Raw genomic sequence first — 22,156 nt, 5'->3', positions numbered from 1 at the left:
GAAGGCAAGGGCATCCTTGTACTCGTCCTCACTCTACGGAAGCGGCAGTCGGCATTTTGCAGTGTTCTGGCCTCAAAGAGACTGGTGGCATCCGAGTTTAGGAAGCCTGATGAAGAAGCCCAGCTACCCGGCTCGCTTAGATGCGGTGGCCTCGGCTGGAGGCTTAAGAGGAAGAGGCTTGCGAGGAGAAGGCTAGACGGTCCGCCTCACTGGAAGATTAGGAACCAGAATGGCGTTAGCTGCATTCACACATTGCATGACTGGCACCGCGGCCCACGGCATCGATGCACGGTAAGGCATTATTTCGGGGCGGCGGCTCGAGATTCTTTTGGCGCCAGACGTAGAGCGCGTGAGGGGTGGACGGTACGAGGGACGTACGATGTGACGGCAAACGACTGAACGGCGGGATATCTCGGCAGTGGCTGAAACGCAGGGAGACGATCTAAGACGAGGACGTGCAGCCCTACACGGCAGATGCCAGAAAGTCCACCGGTTGGAAGAATACGAGTTACCCAGGAGTAATTGATAGCGTGCGCAAGGACAGATCGACGCCTTGGCGTCCATGGAGAAGATGTGAGATTGATCACAACGGTGTTTGTCGATTGAAGAGAACACGAGCACGAGGAAGAGGTGAGGGAGCAGTCAGGCACGGCCGGGTCACCAATGGCTAATTACTCGTACTGTGTAGGTGGCCCCTCACTAGGTACATAGCTAGACCGACGGCGGGATCCGCGGCGCGGCCGTCTAGGCTACGAGGCAGGGAGCGACTAGCACAGTAGGTACCGTTCACTTGTTCACCACCTAGTCACTCAGGACTCGTCAACTAGTCATTCGGTTCTACATTCAGCATCCATCCTTATTCATTACTCGGAGCAGCCCCCCAAATAGGATCGCTACCAAAGAAATCCATCCTGTTGCCTTGCCGATACGATTCAATGACTCGTGTCGCCTTGCAGAATTTCGTGGCACCTCAACACAACGTTCTTGACATACTTGCAGCTGCATCTACCCTGTCACCTGTCACTTCGTTCACCGCTCAGATGTTGAGCCAGATGTCTTCTTCCTCTGTCTCTGCAGGAGATGCAATCCCGGCCTTAGCGTTGCTGCCCGACTCAGCCTGGTCCCGTCGTTGAGCCACCCCATGATCGTTAGCCAAATCCATACTAGGAGCAGAGCTACCGGCTTCTGCCATGCGCCTCCAGCCCCTGTCTTGGACAGATTGGGCACATCCCTCCGCCAGTGCCTTGACCATGACCTTGCGCCCATCGAGCACTCGCGCCCAATATGAACGCCACGCCTTCTGGATCGTCACGGCCGATCTGACGCCTTTGGTTGGGCCCAGCAGCCTCGAGCAGAGGAACGCCAGCGCGGCTAGCACAAAGTCCCGGTCAAAGAGGTGGGTGCGATTTGGCGATTCAGGGGAAGTGAGCGAGAAGAGCATGGCGAATTGCTCACTGCACCCAAGGCCACGAAGTCGTGCGGAAAGTGGTCGACTTTGTGTGGACGAGTCCTTGTCCTTGTCCTTGCCGGCAGCGTACCCTTCGTACTCGTCCACGATGGCTTCAAAGACTCTTCCATCCGCGAAGCTGGTCGTCAAGTTCTTGACCGGGATGCTTTTCTTGCTAGCAATTGCCTGAGCCCATGACTTGAGCAGCACTTTGTGGCGAGCATAACCTTCTTCCTCTTCCACCATGTCATAGAAGTCGTTGTCTTGGCTGCTGTTGCCCATCCGGCAGAGTCTCTTGATTTCACGCTGGACGTCTTCCCAGTCGATCAAGCTACTGAGCCCCCATTTACTGGTCAGACCCCAGAGCAGTTTGACGGTCTTTTCCCGATAGCCATCGACGATGTCTTCAGCGCTGATATCCTGGACTAGTGCAGCCACGCCCTTGACGCTGTGAAGCGCACTCAGCGCGATCTGGGCATTGTACAATTTGGTGGCCCGGCCATGACAGGGGAACTTGAGATGCTGGGACAAAGGCCAGTCACATTGCTCATCTGTCAGCAACAGCAGCTCTCCGTCTGGTAGAACAACAGTCGTGCTTGACTCTGCATCACCCATATGTTCGAGCGAGTTGGATGCCGATGGGTACAAGAGAAGTTCCACAAGCCTCGTCAGCCGTACTCCATCGCGCAGGTCGACTGCAATGTTCTCGATCTGGTACGAGTATTCTTCGAGAGGATATTGTGAGTGACTGACCGTGTATGCAAGATGGCTCAAGGCTCGAATCGGATCCCCAGCGCTTGGATTCAGCACTTGAAAAAGAGCCCTGACGACGCTCGCAGATGACTTGTACTGCGATGAAGGTTGGAAGAGACAGGCGCCAAAGAGTCTTTGGTGGAGAGCCTTTGTGCTGTCCAAAAGCTTGATGAGCATCAGGCTCCGAAGTAAGGTGCGTTGATAAGACCACGCGGCACGGTCTGCACAGGCTTCGTCTGGCGTCCCATCTTCATTCTTGATCATAAATGTCTCAATGAACGCTTGCAAAGCACGGCGGCTGACACTTCGTCCATCGCTACTTCTGCGGCTCGAGGACGACGACCGCGACTTCGTGCAGTGTCGTCCAACAACAACCTCGACGGCTGACTGAAGACAGGAGAGGTCGTACGTGTCAAGCCAGAGGTCGGTGTATGCCTTGCGTCTCCCGAGATCGCTACTCAAGCGGCCTTCTCCCTTGAGGATCTCGGACGGTACACAGAGGGAACCATAAAGCAGTGCTCCCTGCAGTCGCTTGTACAGTAGGGCGTTCTCTGCACCGCCGTATCTCGCCAGCAGTCGGATTCTCAACATCTCCGAATCCATAGGTGACTGAACCGTCGTGGACGCCCCAAAGAGGTTGTTGATGAGCTGTGTGATCGCTATCTCCTGATGATTTAGCCAATTGTCCTCGTACATTGAGAGGTCGGCAAGATCGTCACTGAGCACGGGGTATATCTCTCTGATCCGCTGCTGAAGCCCAAGTCGGGGCATAACGAAGCGGTTGGGCATCGACGGCTTCCTAGTTTGCGTCTCGTCACTCTGTGTTGTCACAGAATTTGATCTTGGCTCTGGCGGCTGTGTTCGTACAGGCACTGGCTGACTCGTTTTCAGCCGCGGGCCAGCGTTCCAGCTGGGCTTCGCAGTGGTGCGTTGATCAATCTTCCTGTCGTTGGCTTTCGTCCTTGCGCTCGCCGTATATTCATACAATCGAGATACTCTCGTGGCCTGCAGTTGAGGTCGACGTGGTGCGGTCTCGCCACCAGTGCTTCGTGCATCAACCATCGACGTCCCCTTTGTCAATTTGACCTTCTCGTCGCCAACCTCCGCTCGACCAGGAGGCACGTTCTCCTTCCCACCGCCTTGACCCCAGCGGTCCTCCGCAACGGCACTATCCTGAAGATTCCGCGACGAAACCTGTAATGCACCTCTCTTGGGAGACCTGGTACTCACTGACTTCCGCCCATCCCGCTGCTTCTTCGCAAGCATTTGCGCCGCAATACCCGTGATTTCGACATCTTCAGCAATCGCAGACATGGATGCTTTGGCCACGTCAAGATCCTTGATCGGGCTGAACATCCCCATGTACATGCTCGGCATCGTCGTGTCCTCGGAGGGGATATAAATGGTGCCTCGGCGTGCGGCCGTGGGTTTTGGAACCGTAACGTCCACAGTCGGCACCGAGATCGTTTCTTCCCGTAGAGGAGAAGCCCGCGCAACAACTCTGGCACCCTCAGCCTTGACGACCGGTCGTCTCGGCGCTTGCGACAGTCTACGCGACGTGGCGTCCATGCGTATGTTTGCCTTTTCCGATACATCGTGCTGGTAGATGGCCTCATGAGCATGATGGGTCGAGGCAGGTGCGCCCTTCCAAGTTGAAGCTGAAGCCACCGGAACAGTCCCCGCCAAATTAACATTCCTCTTCGGTCGCTGAGGCGGTTGGGCAATTGCACTGGCAGTCGCCATGGACCCAGTACGAGTCGTGGTATGCGCGGCAGGACTAACACCAGCGTTCCGTCGAACCGCCTTCATCAAAGCGCCCGCCCCTGCCCCATCGCCGGCACCTGCAGCTGGTTGATCCTCATGGATCGCAAACCCCACCACATCAGCCGCGGCACGTCGTCTGCGCGGCCTCGCATTCCTCAATCCGGCTGCAGTTCCAGGTCCGATCCCAAGTCCATGTCGAGGTGCGGGAAACGCGGCTGTGAATTCGATGTCTGCTGTGTTGTCGTCCTCGTCAAATGTACGCGTACTCATAGTTGTACCCATCGCAACCGAGTCGCGCTTGCTGTGATGCGACATTGCTGGCGGGGGACATGGTGTCGAGATGATACCGTGGCGCGACGTCTGCATGGCGGTGCAGGTACTCCGCATGGTACGTCGTGTTGTGTCAGGTATGTATTGCGCTACGGTTGCATGAGCGTGCGTGTTGGCTAACTTGTCCAGTAGTATGATGGTGTGGTGTATGATGCCACGAGTAATACCCCAATGCTGTTAATCGATTAACTTCAACTTTCCTTCGAAATCAGGTCCATCAATTGATGGGATGGGACGCGATGTGATGCGATATGATGCGACGTGATGCGACGTGATGCGAAGTCGATGGGTTCTGAGAAAAGTCCGGACCAACGCGCGCGTCCTTCTCGCGTCCTGGATAGTGCGTGCCCTGTGCTGCGTAAGGTTGGTGCAGTGCTGCAGCGAACGGTAAGGGGAGAACCGGGAGGTTGTGGGGGTTTATTTACGCGTGGTTGTCGGGACAACGGCCTGGCTTCGTACTACCACAGTACCACAGTTGGTAACATCTGGGCTGTAGTCTTGGGCGTCGTCGCGTCTGAGTCTCGTTACAATAGGGATTTGTACCTAGGTACTTGCGGAGGATGATTGTACGTGCAGAAGTAATACAGCTCGATACCTCGACTGGACAGGGCGCGTTCCAAGACTTGCATGGAACAATCCCAATTTATCCGGCGGGAATCTATCTTCGACGTGCGAGTGAGATCCGTACCTAGGTAGGTATCAGGGGCCGCTTGGCCCAGTACATGCATCGATTACTGCGGTAAATAGGTATGTACAGCACTCGGTGCGTTGATCTTAGATCTCAAAGGTGATTTATCAAGTACTCAGTACTGTATCATGTTGTGGCATATACTCCGTACTTCGGATTGGCTTCAAGGTAGGCGCAGGCGCAGGTGCAGAAGCACATTCGACCGTCTTCGCGTCCGCCCTGGGCTCAAGTATCTAAGTACTGTGTAAAGTGGCCTCTGCCTATACAAATGGTGCAACCCCAACGCCGACGCTATGCTACTGTAATTTTCGAGGCCATCCCATCCCATGATATGCTCTGCAATGCAGTGCTATGCCATCGATCTTTGGCAATGCATCCCAAAATCACGCCGTATCTCATACCTCCGTATGTGTTGCCCAAATCGCCATGCCATGCCATGCCCACGATTTTGCAAGCAAAGCGAAGCTAGTACTTCGTTGGTGCTGTGCCGATCAAGCACCTCACAACTCATCCCTACTCGGGAAATGAAAATCCCAACTCCTCGCCGGCACGGGCAACCCCAGCCAATAATTCCACAGCCTCTGCAACTCCATGACGAGGATGGCGAAGAATTTGAACGGCAGCTCGACCCACGAGCGGAGCACCATTTTATAAGTCCGCCACACGAGGTCGAATTCCGCCCGAAATTCGTCCGCAATGGTTCGGGGGCGAGGTTTCGTCTCGGGGTCGGGATCTTCCCAGAGGTCATGGTCATCCGACTCAGGCTCGGGCACGTCGTCAAAGCCCACCCCCGCCACGGGGCTCGCATCGACGGGCCTCCGTTGCTCGTGATCGCCGGACAGCTTTTGCGACAGTGGGATCGGCCCTTGCATATTCAGCACGCTCATGTCGCCCGTGTTGACCGCGTGCCGGAACTTCTGGATCGTATCGAGGCTGTGGCTGACTCGTCCTAAAGTGTTCACGAGGGCGACCAACTCGGTGCGTCTCAGGTGAGGGTTTTCACCATTCTTGGTCTCGTCGTACTCGAACAGCACTTTGAGCGCGGCGCCGTATCCCGCCGTCTGCACTTTTCCCCAGAGCCGGCACTTGTCGCAGCCCACGCAGTCCATCAGCCTTGACACGTTGCGGAACCGACTGCGAAAGTCGTCCTTCAGATCCATGACCGACGGGTCCTGAAACATGACGGACTCGTCAAAGGTGTGCGGCCCCGCCGCCGCCCTGTCCGCCAGTTCCAGCACTTTCTGCTTGGTCTGGAAGTCTTGCGCCGTGTCGCCGGAACAGAAGGTGTACGACTCGAGGTGTCTTCGCAGCTTGGCGATCGCGCGTGTGAGGATGGCGTAGTTGAAGTACAGGTTCGAGACGCGCTCGGGGTGCTGGTGCAGGCGTTCCTTGTAGCAGTCGAGGTTGCGCACCCACTCGCCGGTCGTCTGGTTGAAGTAATCCCAGCAGATGTGGGCAGAGATGGAGGCGTGCATGCCGCTCACTATTCGGTAAAAGGCCCGTTGTTCCAGACACTCGTCGTCCAGAGGGTACTGGTCGTCCGAGTTGTCCACGTGCTGCCGTCCGTACTCTTGGAAAACGTTCTTCAAACTGGCCGCCGCTTGGAGGGGCTTAGGTTTCAGCGAGGCATGTCTCGCCGGCTGCGGTGTGAAGCAGTTCTCCTTGTAGATGGCGTCCCACACCTGTTTGGCCCCCAGGCCCGAGTATCCGGTATAACGTTCCGTGTTATTCACCAGACTGACGTAGTCTCCCTTCGCGGCTGCACCCTCGTCCTCCGGCACACAGTAGTCTCTCTGATCGCACTCGTCGTCGTCCTCCAGGACGCAGCTCTCGTCCACATTCGCGCCCAGTTGGTACTGGAGCGGTCGGTCCTTCGGTCGTTCGCGTTGTTGGGCGAGGCCAGGGTGTTTCGCTCGGGCGCCCTCGAGTTTGCTCAACTCTTCAGCCCGCCAGATCAACGGTATATCACTCTCGTCTTCGATCGTTTCGACCGCGCACGCGCGGTTCCCACACATGGAGCTCTCATCGTTCCAGAAGGGGCACACTTTGTTGTAGAGGTTCAGTCGGTAGTAGGCGAAGAAATCCGTCTTTTGCGTCAGATCGTCTAACGAAGGGGCGAGATCGGCATTCAGCCGCTCAAGGTCTGAATACGAGGTACATGCGTCTGTAACGATCGAGTCTGGGTCTATGGCGCATTGTTGGGTTTGGCCGCGGTCACCACGGACGTAGTGAGGGCGAAGAAGGAAGTAAAAGGCGAGAAAGAAATGTGAGGCATTGACCCTCATGTTGACACCGGAGACAAGCCAATTGACATTCGATTGGGAAGGGCAATATGTACAAGCGAAAATGAACAAGGAAAGCCACGACAGCGCACCTGAGTATTCGTGAGGAATGTGGCCAGTCTGTTCTTTGACTGCGCCGACGAGGGCAAAAATAGTGACACAGTATGACGAAAATCAGTCGCCTCCGCGCTAAGCTCGGGCCCTAATTCTAGGGCGTCTGGCCGCCGCCTGTTACCTGCCATCGCTAACTAAGCGGCTCATTTGGCTTGGCCGCAGTGAATATTGCGTTGTCTGACAGCCTCGAATACCGCGGCAGAGGCTGAGTGTCTCACTCATGCCAACTAATCAGACCACCGCTGCTGCGATTCCACTGACTGTGTCACAGCGTAGATGGATGTCACCAGATGCTGATCCAAGTGTCAACACCAGCAGTTGACCGACATGCAATGAGTATGAGTGGTAGCCAGCCTCTACGGACTGTCCATGAAACCGACGAGCAAGAAAGGAATCCGTACTGAATGCAGAGTACAGCACCATCCAATGCATTCTCGGCAGCCTTCTGGACTCGCTCGCGAAACTCGTGCAATCGTGTCCCGGCTGTCCATAACTGAGTTCGTTGCGGGCGTCACCAAGTGGACGCACAAGTGTGTCTCGCTCAAGAAGCGGTAACAGGGTTTGGGCGACCGCGTGAGACTCCGGGCGCTGAGCGTCCGCCAGCAGCCATACCTCATTTCGCTTGCCTTCATCGACGAGTATCCGATCCCGAGATGTTCATTTCGTTCTGTGCTGAAGTCCCACTCGATGAAAGTAGAGCCACCGTGTTGGCAAAGACGCCCCCCCGCGAGAACTCTCCCTCCCGGAACGAAACCTGGAATCGATCCCGTCCTTTGAGGGGTCCAGCTCGTTGACTAGAGACTTGAATGATCGCCTTGGTTGTCAGATACTCCAATAACAACATCAGGTGGGGGCGCGAGATGTCGGACTGGATGATTAGCTCCCTAGTGCCAGGCATGGTCGATTGAAAGGGCAAACCTCCGTAGTCAGGTGGGAGACTTCACCGATGAGATGTTCTAGAGCACTGATTTCATCACCACCGCAAGGCTTACCTGTTTCCTGTCCCAGTCCACCAAACCCCCCATCGGTTACGGTCGAAGCGGTTGTTGAACATCCGGACGATAGGGCTAGGAAGAAAAAGTCGGCAACAAGCGGCGCTGCTTGCCGGCCATGAAGTCGACTCGGTCGTTCACGAAGACCAGCCTTTAGTGCTTTCCCAGTCTTCCAGTCAGGTTCGTGCCTCTGCTCATCTTTGCCATGACAGTGCTACTAGATGACTCACTTCCCATCTGGCATCAGGGACGTCTTCTGGTGTAATTCAGCATCTGATTCAGGATGTCGCAGGGCTCGCATAGCCGACGAGGATGAACCTTGAAGGATTCTTTGCAGCCTCGTTGCGAGAAAGGAGTCGTCCTGGTCCGCAATCGCGACATCCATCTCAGCAAAGGACACAGGCTGCCAGATGGGAGAGCACCTTGATATGCCCCTGACCTACAGCGGTGGGAGTGGCGCATGCGCTAGTTATCCAGCCAGGCTTGCTTTTCCAACTGGATTATGTCGTCTTCCTGGCGGAACAGGACGTACCCTTCACAAAACTCTGTCGTCATGAGCGCCGTCGCTCGGACTCTGCTCGAGTGCCTTGGTGCTGAGGAGGCTTGGGACCCTCGCATCCGGACTGGGAGGCTTATGCCTCATCATCAGCGTCTGCCCTCTCAGGATCAAGGAGCCGGAGCTGCACCTCCGCCGTCTCCTCTTTCGTCTGCCGGTCCTTCCTAGTCTGGACCCATGCCTTCACTGCTGGTCGGGCCAACCTGGCGGAGACCACGCCCAAGGTAATTACTGTAGCGAGAGCAATCAGAAGGCCAATGACAACCAGCCAGGGATTGATGCCCTTCAGGCAGCACCCATACCACCCCATATACCAGTGCACCAAGGTCTTAATAAGGTTGAACTTCCCCTTTTCATCGGGCATCAGACCTCTCCGCACAAGACGCTTGAACTTGGGCCCATTGGGCCCGCTGTAATACTTCTTGAGGCCAAAATATGGGACCGTTTGTTGTCGTGGATCCGAGTCCTGGTACTGCTGGTCACCCCAGTTCCCATTGAAGTAGAGCCAGTCGGTTGGCGCTGTTCCTGGCTCCGCAGCAGTGAACGTCTCGGTCGCCGGATCGTAGGTATAGAAGTAGGCAAGCTTGACTGGATCCCAGAGCCTGCCTCTATCCGCAATATCTATCAGCGCGTCGTCGTGTATGTGGCTTCCTTCCGACGGGTAATTCGCGTGCGAGCCTCGAGCACTAAAGACGACGGGCCGCTCACCCCGTTTCGAGAGACACGACTCGTCATCCCAAACACACACCTCGCCGCCGGCATGGTGGCTGAAATAGATCCCCACGGGCTTTTCGTCTACGAATCGGATCATGTTGTGCTCCCAGTCGCCCAGGTGGTTGCCGAAGTGATCGCCAGGCTTGCTGTCCGGGAACAGCCTGTTCAGCGGCGGCACCACCTGCGTGATATCCCCGCCTTCGTTCCAAGAGTAGAAGTAGAAGTAGAACACGTCCACGACGGTCTGCTTGCCGGGAATCTCGTGCTGAACAGCGACAACGGCACATGCAGTGGAATTGTGCAGAGCTCCGTCCTCATCGGGCGTCTCTCCGAGAACCCAGCCTGGGAACGTGGTGACATCTTCGACGGCCGTGAGGAAGACGTTTGTGCCATTCTTGCCGTATCCGTTCAATGAGGATAGGTTGTCGAGATCCAATCGCAGCGGGCCATCTGCTATTCGTTGGAAGTCGATCCTGGGAGCTGTGCGCAGGACATGCTCCTTGATGTCGCTGGGCATATACTGATCGTCGGAATGCAGCCAGATCAGCGGGGCATAGTCGACAGCATACTGAGCGATCTGAGCGCTCAGACCAAGATGCAAAAAACTGCACAAGACAATAACTCGGAAGTGGGAGTACCATTGCTTCGACAGTTGCAGTCGCCCACCCATAGCAGCGCGGTTATTTTCCTTGCGATGGCCCTTCACGCCGTTACTTTGACCGCTGAGACAACAGTACGAGCCAATGCATGATGCCTGAAGCGTACCGGACAGTGCTAAGGTGACTGAGGGAAGTGTAGAAGGCCAGCGGCAGTGACAATCGAAATACGCTAAGATCCGAGAGTCCCGAAGCCTTACATGGCACGTTGTGGATATTGAGCTAGCGATCTATTGATCTTGAGAGCAGAGCGTGGCGCCATCGAATCGACTTCTATCCACAGGATAGACTGTCCTTTCTACTGTGCCGTATCTACACGTCCTTGCAGAACTATAGCGGTCAATTACAGTTGTGGTTCATGTTTACTTTAATCATCGTGTGTGAAACAGGCAGATGAAGAACTGGTGGCACGTGCGCTCGAGCGGCATCACTCTGCCAAGCAAATACAAGTTCACGTGATTGTTGCACGTGACTAGCACGTACAAGCGAGCCCACTCGTCCCGCGGCAAGGGGTGCAACGATTTCGACATGGTGACCTCTGCGTCTTGGGCGCCAGCTACCTCGACGACGGGAGACGGTGAACAGAGCCTACGATTGTCGGTCCTTGTTCGAGCTCGAATTCTGTGTTGTCATTGCATGCATGCCTGGTTGCATATGCTGTAGCTCCGACCCCTACTCCTGTAGTGCCTTCATCATATGTACAGACATTGTGTAAGTAGAGAAGAACCCCTAGCCCAGACCAGCATTCCCTCGCACCCCCTTACACAGTACACACACACACGGTCACGCTGTCCTACCCGTCTGAGACATCCGGTCCGGACGGCAGACCTGCTAACAGGCGGAATGATGATCAGTCGATTCAACAGGATCTTCCGTCCGCAGAACCTGACCTCCTGTCTGCCTTGCGTGGGCGTGGAAATGCATTCAATTCGAGGCAACGAGGGGCAATTAAAACAGTACCCCGTGCGGGGTAAGTGTGCGAGTACTCTGTCAGGGTGAGGAAACGTGATACGTATTGCGAAACTTTCGGCTTCATTTCTTGCATTCCTCTTGAAATGCCATGGCCTTTTTCAAAGGCTGAAAATGGCGCTACAGCTTTTTTGCTATGCTAGTGTGCTTGCGCACTACGGGATACATGGATCGCCCCCTTGAATATATCCAAAATGCCGGTTCTGTTCAAAGTCTATTCCGTACATATCACATGTTAGAAGCCGTTTTTCCATTCCATTCCAAGAATTCCTTGATCCAGTCCAGCGGACCGCATCTCATGCTAAAGGAGTGATCATGAGTGTCGTGGACGTGTTTCTCATTAGAGTCATTAGGCCCGGAGGGCAAAGTCGATGGTGTGAAAAATGAACAAAATCCCCGAAGATGATGATCTTGTTTTGCGATTACTTCCGAGGACTGTAGCCAAGGAAGTGGACGCCGAAGTGAAAGCATGATGTTTCCGAGAAGACGCGCTCGCCCAATGTCGACCGATCTACAGCATTGCTGCGATGATGATGGCCGCGGCAGCGCCGGCAATCTTGGCTCCCCCAGTGGCGACTGGAGCGGCCGCGCCGGTGAACTGGCTGGCGATAGGCGCAACTGGAGTTGTGGATTGAACGACCGAAGTAGCCCAGACAGATGATGTGGGCGCAACTGGCGTAGGCGTGGGAGGAGTCACCACCGGCGCAGGCGGCGCGCTCGAGGACCAGTCGTTCCACTGGCTGCTAGAAGGAGCAGGAGCGGGAGGGGCGGGAGCAGGAGCGCTAGACCAGTCGGCCCAAGAGCTTGTCTCTGGGACCGGGGCGGGAGCGACAGGGGTGGCAGAGGTCCAGTCACCCCAAGTAGTGGTTGGGACAGTAGGAACAACAGGGGTGGAAGAAGTCCAATCGCCCCAAGTTGTAGTGGGAACTGTTGGCACGACAGGCGTGCTGGTTGTCTCAACCGGGGGAGGAGGCGGTGCTGAGCTGGTCCAGTCTGCCCATGAGGTTGTCTCGACGGGAGGAGGCGGTGGCGGCGCGGAGCTGGACCAATCTCCCCATGAAGATTCTGGGGCTGGAGGGGGAACTACGTTAGTACTCGACCAATCTTGCCAGTGACTCGTCGTCTCGGGGACTGGGCTAGGCTTGGGAGTGGTAGTGGTGGACGATGAGCTTGACCAGTCTTGCCATTGAGATGTAGTAGTAGGAGCTGGGGGAGGGGGTGGAGGGGGTGTTGTTGTTGAGCTTTGAGACCAGTCTTGCCAATGGGATGTGGTGGGAGCTGGGGGAGGGGGCGGAGGAGGGGGTGTTGTCGTCGTTGATACCCAGTCGGACCAACTTGATTGTGTGGGGGGTGCGGGAGTTGTGGTAGTAGGCTGTGGAGGGGGAGGGGGAGCGGGAACGCTGGAAGACCAATCACCCCACTGACCTCCTTTGTCGCCGCCCTGGGGAGCACCACCGCCGTTGTGCCCTTCCTGGCCGCCCTGACCGCCTTGGCCGCCTTGACCAGACCAGTCGCCCCAGTTTCCGCCGTTGGCGCCGCTGTCGCCGCCCTTGCTTCCAGGGCCACCTTGGCCCCCGGAGGGACCTTGACCACCAGGGCCTCCTTGACCACCTTGGCCTTGCCCGCCCTGACCACCGGGACCTCCTTGGCCCCCTTGTCCTCCGGCGCCTTGATCACCGCCGCCGAACCCTCCTTGGCCACCGCCAGGAGCAGCGAGGGCAAGCGCTGCGAGCGCCGATAGGACGAGCGCTGTTCTCATGGTGTTGGGTGTGTACGGAGTATTCCGCGTGGGATTAATGTATGGGTTGTGTTATTGATCGAATGTCTGAGGTCTTATATCGAACGATTGACCTTGTGAACGAAGGACTGTGTCTGGGACAGTAGTGAATGTCTTATTGAGTCGAGGACGTATGAAGAACAACACAGTGCAAGACCAAGGAGGGGCTTCATATACTTTGTGAGGAGCGAGCGGCACGTCATGCACGGCAGGAGAGGTTGACAGGTCTCGCGGTGTACGATGTGACTGGGAAACTCAATTGGGTTACCGGCCACGCTACTGCTCCTTTCAGGAGGCAGGCTCAGCCTGGTGGTGCGCAAAAGAGCCCCATCGGTGTCCATATCGATAGACGTTGTAGCTCCATCGGGGCGTCATCGTGGTGAGGATAACCTGCAAGTGGAGTGTTGAAAAGGGGAACAAGCCGGGATGGAATGGGCTGGCGAGGGAGTTGCAGCCGCCCAACACCTGTCTCCTGCGTCCAGCCTGCATTGTGATCCACTTTTCTATAGACTTTTCGCAAGGATTTCATGGAAAACTTCGGTGGTTGAACAAGAATCGGGAAGGCGAACCCAGAAGAGCTGGGCGGGACGACGTTGACGGGCAGGTTGTCGTTCGTGGAAGGCGAATAGAAAGTGGGCTGGTTCAAGGTGAAACATGGTGGCCGCCCGCCAAGGATGTTTTGGAGGCTGGATGTGTATTAGTGACCACGGTAACGCTGGGGTCCAACGGTGCAGGGGGCAGGGTTAGCGAGAGACAGATGGACGAACCAGCTCAGCCGATTCCTCGCGTGGGAGGCAGGTTCTCGGTGGCTGCTTAGCGACCCGCCTCGCTGCCACCACCGCCTAACGCCGGCGATCAGGAGGCTGACCGGGAGCTCCGCTGGTGGCGCAGCCAATAGCGTTGAGTCGACACCGTTTTCCGGGCTGGATACGGCGTATCTTTGCAGGTGTAAGTCAAACATGCCCTGAAGGCCTGAGAGCTGGTTCGAGAGGTCAATTTACAGCAGGACTCGGACAGTGTTCCTGGTGGTGACTGCTGAGTCTCCGCATCGCCGAAACCGCGGATGGATAATAGACCAGTCAGCTTTAACTGAACCATCGGTGACAAACCAGTCAGCTTCAACTGAGCCAAAGCGCGGGGTTGCACTTCGGCCAGTAATTAGATGCCCCGTCCGTTGCCTGTCAGATCGTTTGCAACACCACTGCACGGGCCTGCCATCACTGATCACGATTTTGCGGACAGCGTCGGACTGGATTCAAGGCAATAGCGTGGATCGGTCGCTGCAGTCGTGTCTGTAAAGTTCACGATTTTGAAAACTTTGCTGCAGTTGGATTCCCGATCGTCGATTGTTGCTCCCAGGCCGCCGGAAGCCTGCAGAAAGCGAGCCGACCGGACCATGACTTTCGAAGCACAAATATCCTTCACGTTGGATACAATTTGTCCTTGGGTAAGACATCCGTCGACCGTGGTCCTGGAATTTCAGTTGGCATTGCAATGCGCTGGTCGCTCATGTTCACAATCGAGCTGATAGTATTACAGACATACCTGGCAAAAAGACGGTAGAGTTCTGCTTCCTGCTCTGCCCCAGCCCCGGCAAGGCATCTGCTGAGGTGGGCACTAACGTTGCAATACCACGAGTCTGCAGCCTTGATGAAGGTTTGTTGCCCTTCGCGATCCGCAGTGGATCGCTGCTGGAAACGTTCCGTCAGTTGTCTGACATGTGCGTCCACCTGACTATTGACAGCCCTCCGACGGTTTCGGGGAAGTGATGAAGCAAACGATGTCACCTTCACGGTGAAGTACTTCCCATACCAGCTATATCCCGAGGCAACGAAAGAGGGTGAAAGCAAATATGACTGGTATAAGAAGAGTCGCTATGGCGACTCGGAGGAGAAGATGAAGATGGTAAGGCACTTTCCGCGCCGGTAGCTCTTTCTGCAATGTTTGCTGTCCTGGAACTCCGGTATTCCGAGACATACTCCGTATATCTCGAGGAGCTAAGCGGATGGTAGTATATCGCGTTGATGTCCGCATATGGTGTTAGTGCTGGCATCAACTTCAAGTTTGGAGGTACTGTGGCCAACACGATGGACGCACATCGAGTCATACAGCATTTCCAGGAAGAGAAAGGCCCGGAAGTTGCCGACAAGATTATAAACTGTAAGTCCCACGACTTGTGTGGCAGCCACGACAACAGGTACATCGTTTTGGGATATACGCTTACGATATCTGTCGACGTCCGGCTCAGCTCTCTACTCGCAATATTTCGAGAACGAGAAACACCCGTCGGCAGATGAGACCCTACTCGAAGCCACTGCCGACGCTGGAATCCCTGAAAGCGAAGCGGGGCCGTTCATCGAAGACAAGACCAACGGCATGTTGGACGTAAAGAACATGGTCCGGCAGCAAGCCGGGAATGGAGTTGATGCTGTCCCGACCATCATGTTTGAAGGTAAACGGCGAGATATTACACTTGTTGGGGCCAAAGAGGTCGAGGAATACGAGAAGACGTTGAAGCAAATCGTCAAGGAGAGTAAGTGACTTGGACTCGTGTAAGCAAATCTATTGGATGCAAAACATTGGAAGGGTAGAAGTGCAATTGTCGTTGGAATGTGAAGATGCTCTTCACTCAGGCGCCAGCCGCTCACTTGCCTAACAGTGTTCATATGACCGTGCACCTTCTGTCTGTGTCCTGCCTACCGCTCATGAGGCGTACAGACCGCATATCATCAATAAGTCCTTACACCCACCCTTCCTCCGTCCACATCAAAAACCACTCCTAACCCTCTGAAAAAAGGCTCCCCAAGCACCCACATATTCTTCATTCCGCTGTCCATCCCTTGCTCTTTCAGTCCCATCCTCGTTTCCACCACGCTGCCCACGCAGTACCCTGTCCCGTCTGCCATTTTACCTAGGCTGAACCTTCCGCCTGCAGGGCCGTACAGTGCATCCGCCGACGTGCCCTCGCCATGCATGGTAGGAAAGTTCCACCCACCGATCTCAAGAGCGATGTTTGCTCGGTTCAGGCACGGAAAGGCGAAGAAGTTGTCGTAAGGTGGTGGTAATCGCTTTGTGCCCCCAATGGATTCGTAGAAACGTCTGGCTGCGATTGGCGGGGCGAGGATGAAGGGCGTGTTGATATCGAAGATGACAGGTTGATTTTTGAGAATCTGAATACGGATCTGCTTAGAAGGTATTTGCAAGCGTGCTGTCTGTCATACCTTTGCGCCGTTGATCCAAACGCCCTTCATCAGAGCCGTCCACCATCCCGCCGCCCCCTGCACCTCAGTCCACTTGAAGTGTTTGTCCCATGAGGCGTCAGGCGGTATAAGAAAGGTCAATTTGGCGTTCACCTGCTCGTCCACCCAATCCGTCGTGACCAGCGGGTCTCCGAGGTGCTTCAGCTCGATCTCCCCTCGTATCTTTGCCTCTTCGAATTCCTTCGCGATCGTGCCACCGATGCTGAGAATGCCGGTCTCACCATCCAGCAGTGTGGCAGACCATATTTTGTTTTTGGCCAGATCTCGCTCTTTTAATTGTGCAAGGAACGGAGTTGAGGCCAGGCGAGCCAGAGAGTCTGTATGTGGAGCCAGCCCGAGCAATGTGCCCGACATGACCAGTGTTTGTCCAGATGACTTGGAAGGCGCGCAAATTGGCATGTCAAGCCGAACTGGGAACATACCGGAGAAATGGAATTCTTCGCTGGACCGTTTGCAGATGGCATGCACACGATCGGCACTGAAACCTACCTTGAGAGTCAGACCTTGTCCCTTACACCCAAGCCTATCCAGGTCTAACCGTGACTTCCTGATGCAGAGGCGTTATAGCCGATTCCTGCCCCGCTCGAGGTGACGACTGTATAGAAATCCGGAGACAGCATGTCGACATCAACCTTGAGGGTCTGCTTCGGATTGGCCACCTCGATTATTGTGAACCTAAGACGCTATTGGCACGGGCCCAGTCATATCCTCAAGAAGCGTGCGAGTGCTCGAGTGAAATCGTGGCTTACCATCGATTCTCATGTCCTGCAACATCAATCACCTCTGGATCATTCTCCCCTTTCTCTCGACTTTGCCGCCACCTCCGCACGAGGCGATTGCCTTCGACTGCACGATAAGAGCGCGCGTACCTAGCCTCGACATCATTGAGAATCTCAGTGAGGTAGGTGAGGTTCGCGGGGTCATGGTGAGAGAATCGACCGCCACGTCGGAACAGCGGGAGATGAATGCCAGGAGAGGTTTGCTGCGAAAGGCAGGTAGTAATGAGACTCCAACACAGGATCGCTACCGTCGCGATTAAGGCCATGTGGGACAAAAATCAACGACAGCCGAAATGGATCCTGAGCTTTTGGACGAGCCGTTCAAGCGAGTTTCACCTGAGAAGGGACCTTGGGTGGGAAGGAAGGCAAAAGCTTCGAGGCGAGTTTCAGAACGGGTAAGAACACGGAGCACGCCAGATGCAACAGTGAAGTGCCCGCCTGTACTCCCACCCTCACTCGGTACTGAGCAAATAGAAAGGTCCCAGAGAAATGTTGCCTACCGGTCGAAGCTCTGGTGGCGACAGATACATATTATGTTCATGTCATCTAGCGTCCTTTCGCTTTGAGTTTTACTGGACCACCGCTGTGCAGCGGCACGCGACCGTGCTCCTGAGTTGGACGCCCATACAATTGGTAGGAGACGTCCAAGTCGAGGTTCAGCTTCATTCACTTCATTCCCAGCGCATGTGCGTAATGCGCGCAGTAAGACACCGCACCACAGTGCTTTGGGCCTGTGCGCGATCATGCTTGGCTACATCGTTCTCGTTAGCTTCTGTGGAGGGCAAGAAGGACAGAAGAGATGGACTTCTCTGCCGTGAACGCTTCCAACATGTTAACATTCCAGGCATCTTGGACTCAGCTTTGTTGGGCCAATTGTCCTCTTCGGTTGACAGGCATACCTCCCACGAGAGACTGCCAGTTTACTCGATGAATACGCCATCATGGCTGCTGCTTAGATTTGACGTGGAGGACATTGAGAAGGCTGCCAACGCTTCATCCTTGCAACTCCGGTGCGGCCGTTGTGGTGAAAACAGGTCGCGCTTCAAAGTGTTATAATTGGAGGTTTGGCTGAAAACACTAGTTGAGTTTGAGCGCAGCACAGCCTCCAGTCGGATTCAGAGCTGGTGATGGTGGCTGTCCAGCCTCTCGCTGAAATATTCTTCAACGTCCTCGGCCTCGCTCAACCTTAAGGCCTCCTCAACGCTACCCACGAAATGTCTTCTACCACCACATAAATCTACAATTCCACTTCTTTCGAAACTCTTGAATACCTTGCTTCGCCTCTGGGGGAGGCGGCAAAAAATGACACGGGTGCCTCGTTTGACATACTCCTGCACGATTTCGGTGAAGACTTGCGTTCCTGAGCCGTCAATTGTTGTAACTCCATGGACATCGAAAATGATGTTTCGATTGTTGTCTTCGTGTCGCACTCGCGGTAAGGACGGATGGGCCGCGTTCGTCCCGTACTGCTCCAGCCGCCTCAGACGATTTTTCAGCTCTCCGGTGTTCGCGAAAGTGAGCGGCTCTGGGATCTTGACGATCAGACAGCCCTCGATATACTCAATGTTCTCTGGCGTAAGTTCCGCGTTTTCGAACTGGTTTGTCGTGCCAGGTACTTTGCCGAGGATTTGTATCCTGGGTTTGGTGGCGTGCCGAATCAAAGATAACAGTGAGAGGCCGATACCCAATGCCATTCCAACTGAGAGAGAGTAAAACACTGTCGCCACAAAGATAATGGTCATCAATGACAACTCAGTCCATCCCCTGATTTTCAAGAAGAACCTGATATCATGAGGGCATTCCTCAATCAATGAGTACGCAACCACTGAGACCATCGCTGACAGAACGCCTTTCGGTAGGTAGTAGAAATACGGTACCACAAAGAGCACGCATAGCAGCGTGATCAGACTCAGCAGAATACTGCTCATGGGCGTCGTGCCGCCGGTGGAAGCATTGACTTTGCTTCTTCCATAGCCCCCGAATGCAGGGAGAGCCATGAAGAAGCCGCCCACAATATTCGCTGTGCCCAGTGCGATCAATTCACGGTTGGCGCTCAGTGTCATATGCTTCAGTTCACCCCCTTCACCCAAGCTTTTGGCTGCCACGGAAGATTCGAAGAAGCCTAGTAGTGCAATCAAGAATGAAGTGCTCAAGGCAGTGTCGATATGTTTCATGTGCCGGAACTGGAACGGCCAGTGGAACGGAATGCCAGTGCCACCAGTGGCTGACTTGACCTCTCCGAGAACGTCGAGGCCTTTTTTGTTCCAGTTAAATCTCCAGGCAAATACCGCAGAAAGCGCAACGATAATGAAGCGATCGGGGAAGTATGCTACCGAAGGGTACCTGGGTTGCAGCCTCTGTTTCATAAATCTTGGTCGTCAGCTCGCTCCAACCAAATGGCGTATCCTCAGCTTACCTGAATATCATGATAACAACAAATGCTCCCAAGGATACTGCGGCCGTCAAAGTGTGGGTTTTCTCTAGGTTCTTGAAGAGAAACATGATCTTTTGAGCACTACTGCCGTGTGCAACTCCACCCTGTCTTTTAGCAGCCTCAGATAATCCCAATTCCGGAATCAATTGGTCAACGATTATAACGAATCCGATAGCACTAATAAAACCTCGTAGAAAGGGTCGGCTGAGGACACTGTCGAGGAAACCGAGACGTGCGAGACCTGCCGTGAAAATAACGGCTCCGGCTATTGCAGTGACGACGCCGCCGATCTCAGCATTCAATTTGGCATCGTCATCCCCGGCTTCTCCCTTCGCTATACATGTCTTCACGACTTGGCCGACCAGCAGAGAGCCAGCTGCTTCCGGACCCACAACCATCCGCGGGCAGGAACCAAGAAGAGCGTAAATTAGCGGGTTGAAGACGAATGAATATAGTCCGTTGATTGGTGGTACATGGGCGAGATTCGAAGCATATGAAAGCGACATGGGGATATAGAAGGAGGCCATAGTAAGGGCCGCGACAAGATCACCCCGAAACCAGCTCCAGCGGTATTGAGGAACCCACTTGATAACGGGGAAATAATAGGAGAAGTACATCCATCTCTGGCTTCTGATTCCGTGCCTTTTGGCCAGCCATCGTGTAGTGCTCAAGCTCTTGCTGTTTGTCAATGATTCTGTGATAGCCTCGCCCAGTATACCACGGACTGGATCCTGTGTGCTCCCATCTTCGGCAACGTCGTCCGCGTATGGTCCGCCGAACGAGTTGATGGTGCTTCTTTCGCTGTCGATTGAAGGGGCTCGGGGGGAGAAGGTGCCGTGGTTGCAGTTATTTCGCCCACAAATGCGACTGTGATGGTAATTGCCCAGCAAGCTAGTCCTGGCGTTAGCCCCTTCGTTTGATGGCTCCTCGATCTGTCCTTGAACGGTAGGGCCCTGCTCGTCCAGAACGGGTTCGGGCTCTGCAATCAGGGGCGTGTTTTCGTCTAGTATTATTGCCGGCTGAGGGAGCTTGGACCTGTTCCTCTCGCCCACCTCTTCACTCGATTTGGATCTTGCCATGCGGTCCTCTGGAGACATGATTGTCGTCTCCCGCAACCGGCTAGGATTGATAGGTACATGCTGAACAGATCGGGTGTGCTGATGAGAAGGGCGTCGAGGACTAGGCGGAGGATCTAGCGACTCATTGGAAGATGGCAATCGTTCCGACATCGTGGTCAGTGTTCGTGAGGAGGAGCGTAGACAAATAATATGATTGATCCTATCTTGATTCCATGATGTTTTTCGAGTTTAGTCCGTCCAAAGCGCCAACCTCTAGGATTGAGAAGGACGGAGCTTGCTGCAAGCGTAGAATTCTGGTACGCCGAAAACCTTTGACCATGTGAATGAGTGGAACAAATTAGGGAGGTTCTCCCACGCGAATGAAATCTCTGGCTGCAAGCTTGTGAAGCCGTTCGTTTATCTAAAGCGTCGCGGGGATCGGTACGTCGGCTTCTCCTCGTGAACATCCCAATCAACTGCGTCAAGCTGGTCAGTTCAAATGACGCGGGCACATCTCAGTTGTGCGTGCCACCTACGTGCAAGGCAGTGCTTAGCAAATGCTTGAGACCATCGGGCACGAAGAAAATACTACAGTACCACAGTGCATGTCCTCTCGGGAGCTCCCTGGTGGCTTCAGAAGGCATAATGCTACGTCGGCATGCTCGGCGGCCAAGGCACATACTGGAGGCAGCTACAATCAGTAGCCCTGCACTTCGTCCACGTTTTCATTAGAGAACCGGGCGTCATGCTGCAACATTTGCGGCTAATACTAATCTTTACGCGATAAGTTCACTCTAGGGGAAGCTATAGTCGCAACACATCTGCTCATTCAGTCTAGCATAACAGGTATTAAGACGGGAGTGGTAAGTTATGGTGAGGACTGCTCGGCTTCCTTCTTCAGATCCTCAAAGAATGCATCCCAGTTATCAAGAGTCTTCTGCCTGAAACTCCACCCTGGTGCCATTAGAAAGACCAATGGTCCTTGGAAGTCCTCTACCTGCACTGCCGTTGTACCTCCTGGGTTCTTCGTGCTCGGAGAGAAATAGAACTGATGCTTTCCTGTGAAGACTCCCCACAGTGATCCCTCCCACGAGAAACAGTCTGCTGAATTTTCCTTGAAATGCTTAGGGAAGTCTTATGAATGGAGTTACTGGCGACTCACTTTCACCACCGGACTGAAAGCCATTCCATCCAAATTGACCTTGATGCGTTCATTTGCCTTCAATTCGGATGCCTTCTTTCCTGATTCCACGGGGTCAATTGTCCATTTGCACCATTGCTTGTATCGAGGGAAGTCAAAGAACTGCACATGCTTAGCGAGAAGGTTGGATTCTCCAAGGTTGGTCAGTGACTACGTACTGTGGCCCGGACGGCATCCGGCGGCGCCTGAATCTCGACTTCTGTAGATAGACTTTGAGATTGACCCATGATTCTGGTTGAATAACCAAAGGGTCCGGTACTCAAGAGCTCGGAAGTTCAAACATTTCGCGCTTTATAGGCTGAACTCAAGACGGACAGAGGGCATCCCGGTGGCTCCGAATGCGACGTACTTCATCCTTTTGAGGGTACCGCACCTTGGCCTA

The 22,156-nt window shown here is 54.6% G+C and overlaps 8 protein-coding genes across 8 annotated transcripts; 1 reads left to right on the top strand and 7 right to left on the bottom strand.

Annotated features, from left to right (window-relative positions):
* Positions 1–1,036: 1,036 nt before the first annotated feature.
* On the bottom strand, positions 1,037–4,279 carry A1O7_09361 (uncharacterized protein; the record flags this gene model as incomplete). Its single annotated transcript, XM_007763349.1, has 1 exon — positions 1,037–4,279. One exon carries the CDS (start codon positions 4,277–4,279, stop codon positions 1,037–1,039), a length of 3,243 nt encoding a protein of 1,080 aa, XP_007761539.1.
* Positions 4,280–5,482: 1,203 nt separating this feature from the next.
* Positions 5,483–7,267, bottom strand: A1O7_09360 (uncharacterized protein; the record flags this gene model as incomplete). Its single annotated transcript, XM_007763348.1, has 1 exon — positions 5,483–7,267. The coding sequence occupies one exon, from the start codon at positions 7,265–7,267 to the stop codon at positions 5,483–5,485; it is 1,785 nt and encodes a 594-aa protein (XP_007761538.1).
* Positions 7,268–9,002: 1,735 nt separating this feature from the next.
* A1O7_09359 (uncharacterized protein) lies at positions 9,003–10,310 on the bottom strand (the record flags this gene model as incomplete). The annotated part of the gene is made up of 1 exon (XM_007763347.1): positions 9,003–10,310. One exon carries the CDS (start codon positions 10,308–10,310, stop codon positions 9,003–9,005), a length of 1,308 nt encoding a protein of 435 aa, XP_007761537.1.
* Positions 10,311–12,401: 2,091 nt separating this feature from the next.
* Positions 12,402–13,024, bottom strand: A1O7_09358 (uncharacterized protein; the record flags this gene model as incomplete). The annotated part of the gene is made up of 2 exons (XM_007763346.1): positions 12,402–12,637; positions 12,691–13,024. The coding sequence occupies 2 exons, from the start codon at positions 13,022–13,024 to the stop codon at positions 12,402–12,404; spliced, it is 570 nt and encodes a 189-aa protein (XP_007761536.1).
* Positions 13,025–15,066: 2,042 nt separating this feature from the next.
* On the top strand, positions 15,067–15,583 carry A1O7_09357 (uncharacterized protein; the record flags this gene model as incomplete). The annotated part of the gene is made up of 2 exons (XM_007763345.1): positions 15,067–15,202; positions 15,291–15,583. 2 exons carry the CDS (start codon positions 15,067–15,069, stop codon positions 15,581–15,583), a joined length of 429 nt encoding a protein of 142 aa, XP_007761535.1.
* A 188-nt stretch (positions 15,584–15,771) lies between these two features.
* On the bottom strand, positions 15,772–16,656 carry A1O7_09356 (uncharacterized protein; the record flags this gene model as incomplete). Its single annotated transcript, XM_007763344.1, has 2 exons — positions 15,772–16,212; positions 16,264–16,656. The coding sequence occupies 2 exons, from the start codon at positions 16,654–16,656 to the stop codon at positions 15,772–15,774; spliced, it is 834 nt and encodes a 277-aa protein (XP_007761534.1).
* A 1,540-nt stretch (positions 16,657–18,196) lies between these two features.
* On the bottom strand, positions 18,197–20,612 carry A1O7_09355 (uncharacterized protein; the record flags this gene model as incomplete). The annotated part of the gene is made up of 2 exons (XM_007763343.1): positions 18,197–19,451; positions 19,498–20,612. 2 exons carry the CDS (start codon positions 20,610–20,612, stop codon positions 18,197–18,199), a joined length of 2,370 nt encoding a protein of 789 aa, XP_007761533.1.
* Positions 20,613–21,441: 829 nt separating this feature from the next.
* On the bottom strand, positions 21,442–22,001 carry A1O7_09354 (uncharacterized protein; the record flags this gene model as incomplete). The annotated part of the gene is made up of 3 exons (XM_007763342.1): positions 21,442–21,687; positions 21,736–21,876; positions 21,933–22,001. The coding sequence occupies 3 exons, from the start codon at positions 21,999–22,001 to the stop codon at positions 21,442–21,444; spliced, it is 456 nt and encodes a 151-aa protein (XP_007761532.1).
* Between the last annotated feature and the right edge of the window lie 155 nt (positions 22,002–22,156).

Source organism: Cladophialophora yegresii (genome assembly GCF_000585515.1).
Source record: "Cladophialophora yegresii CBS 114405 chromosome Unknown aczIN-supercont1.7, whole genome shotgun sequence".
Lineage (NCBI taxonomy): Eukaryota > Fungi > Ascomycota > Eurotiomycetes > Chaetothyriales > Herpotrichiellaceae > Cladophialophora > Cladophialophora yegresii.
The sequence above is the reverse complement of the archived record's forward strand: the minus strand, read 5'-3'. Positions and strand labels throughout refer to the sequence as shown.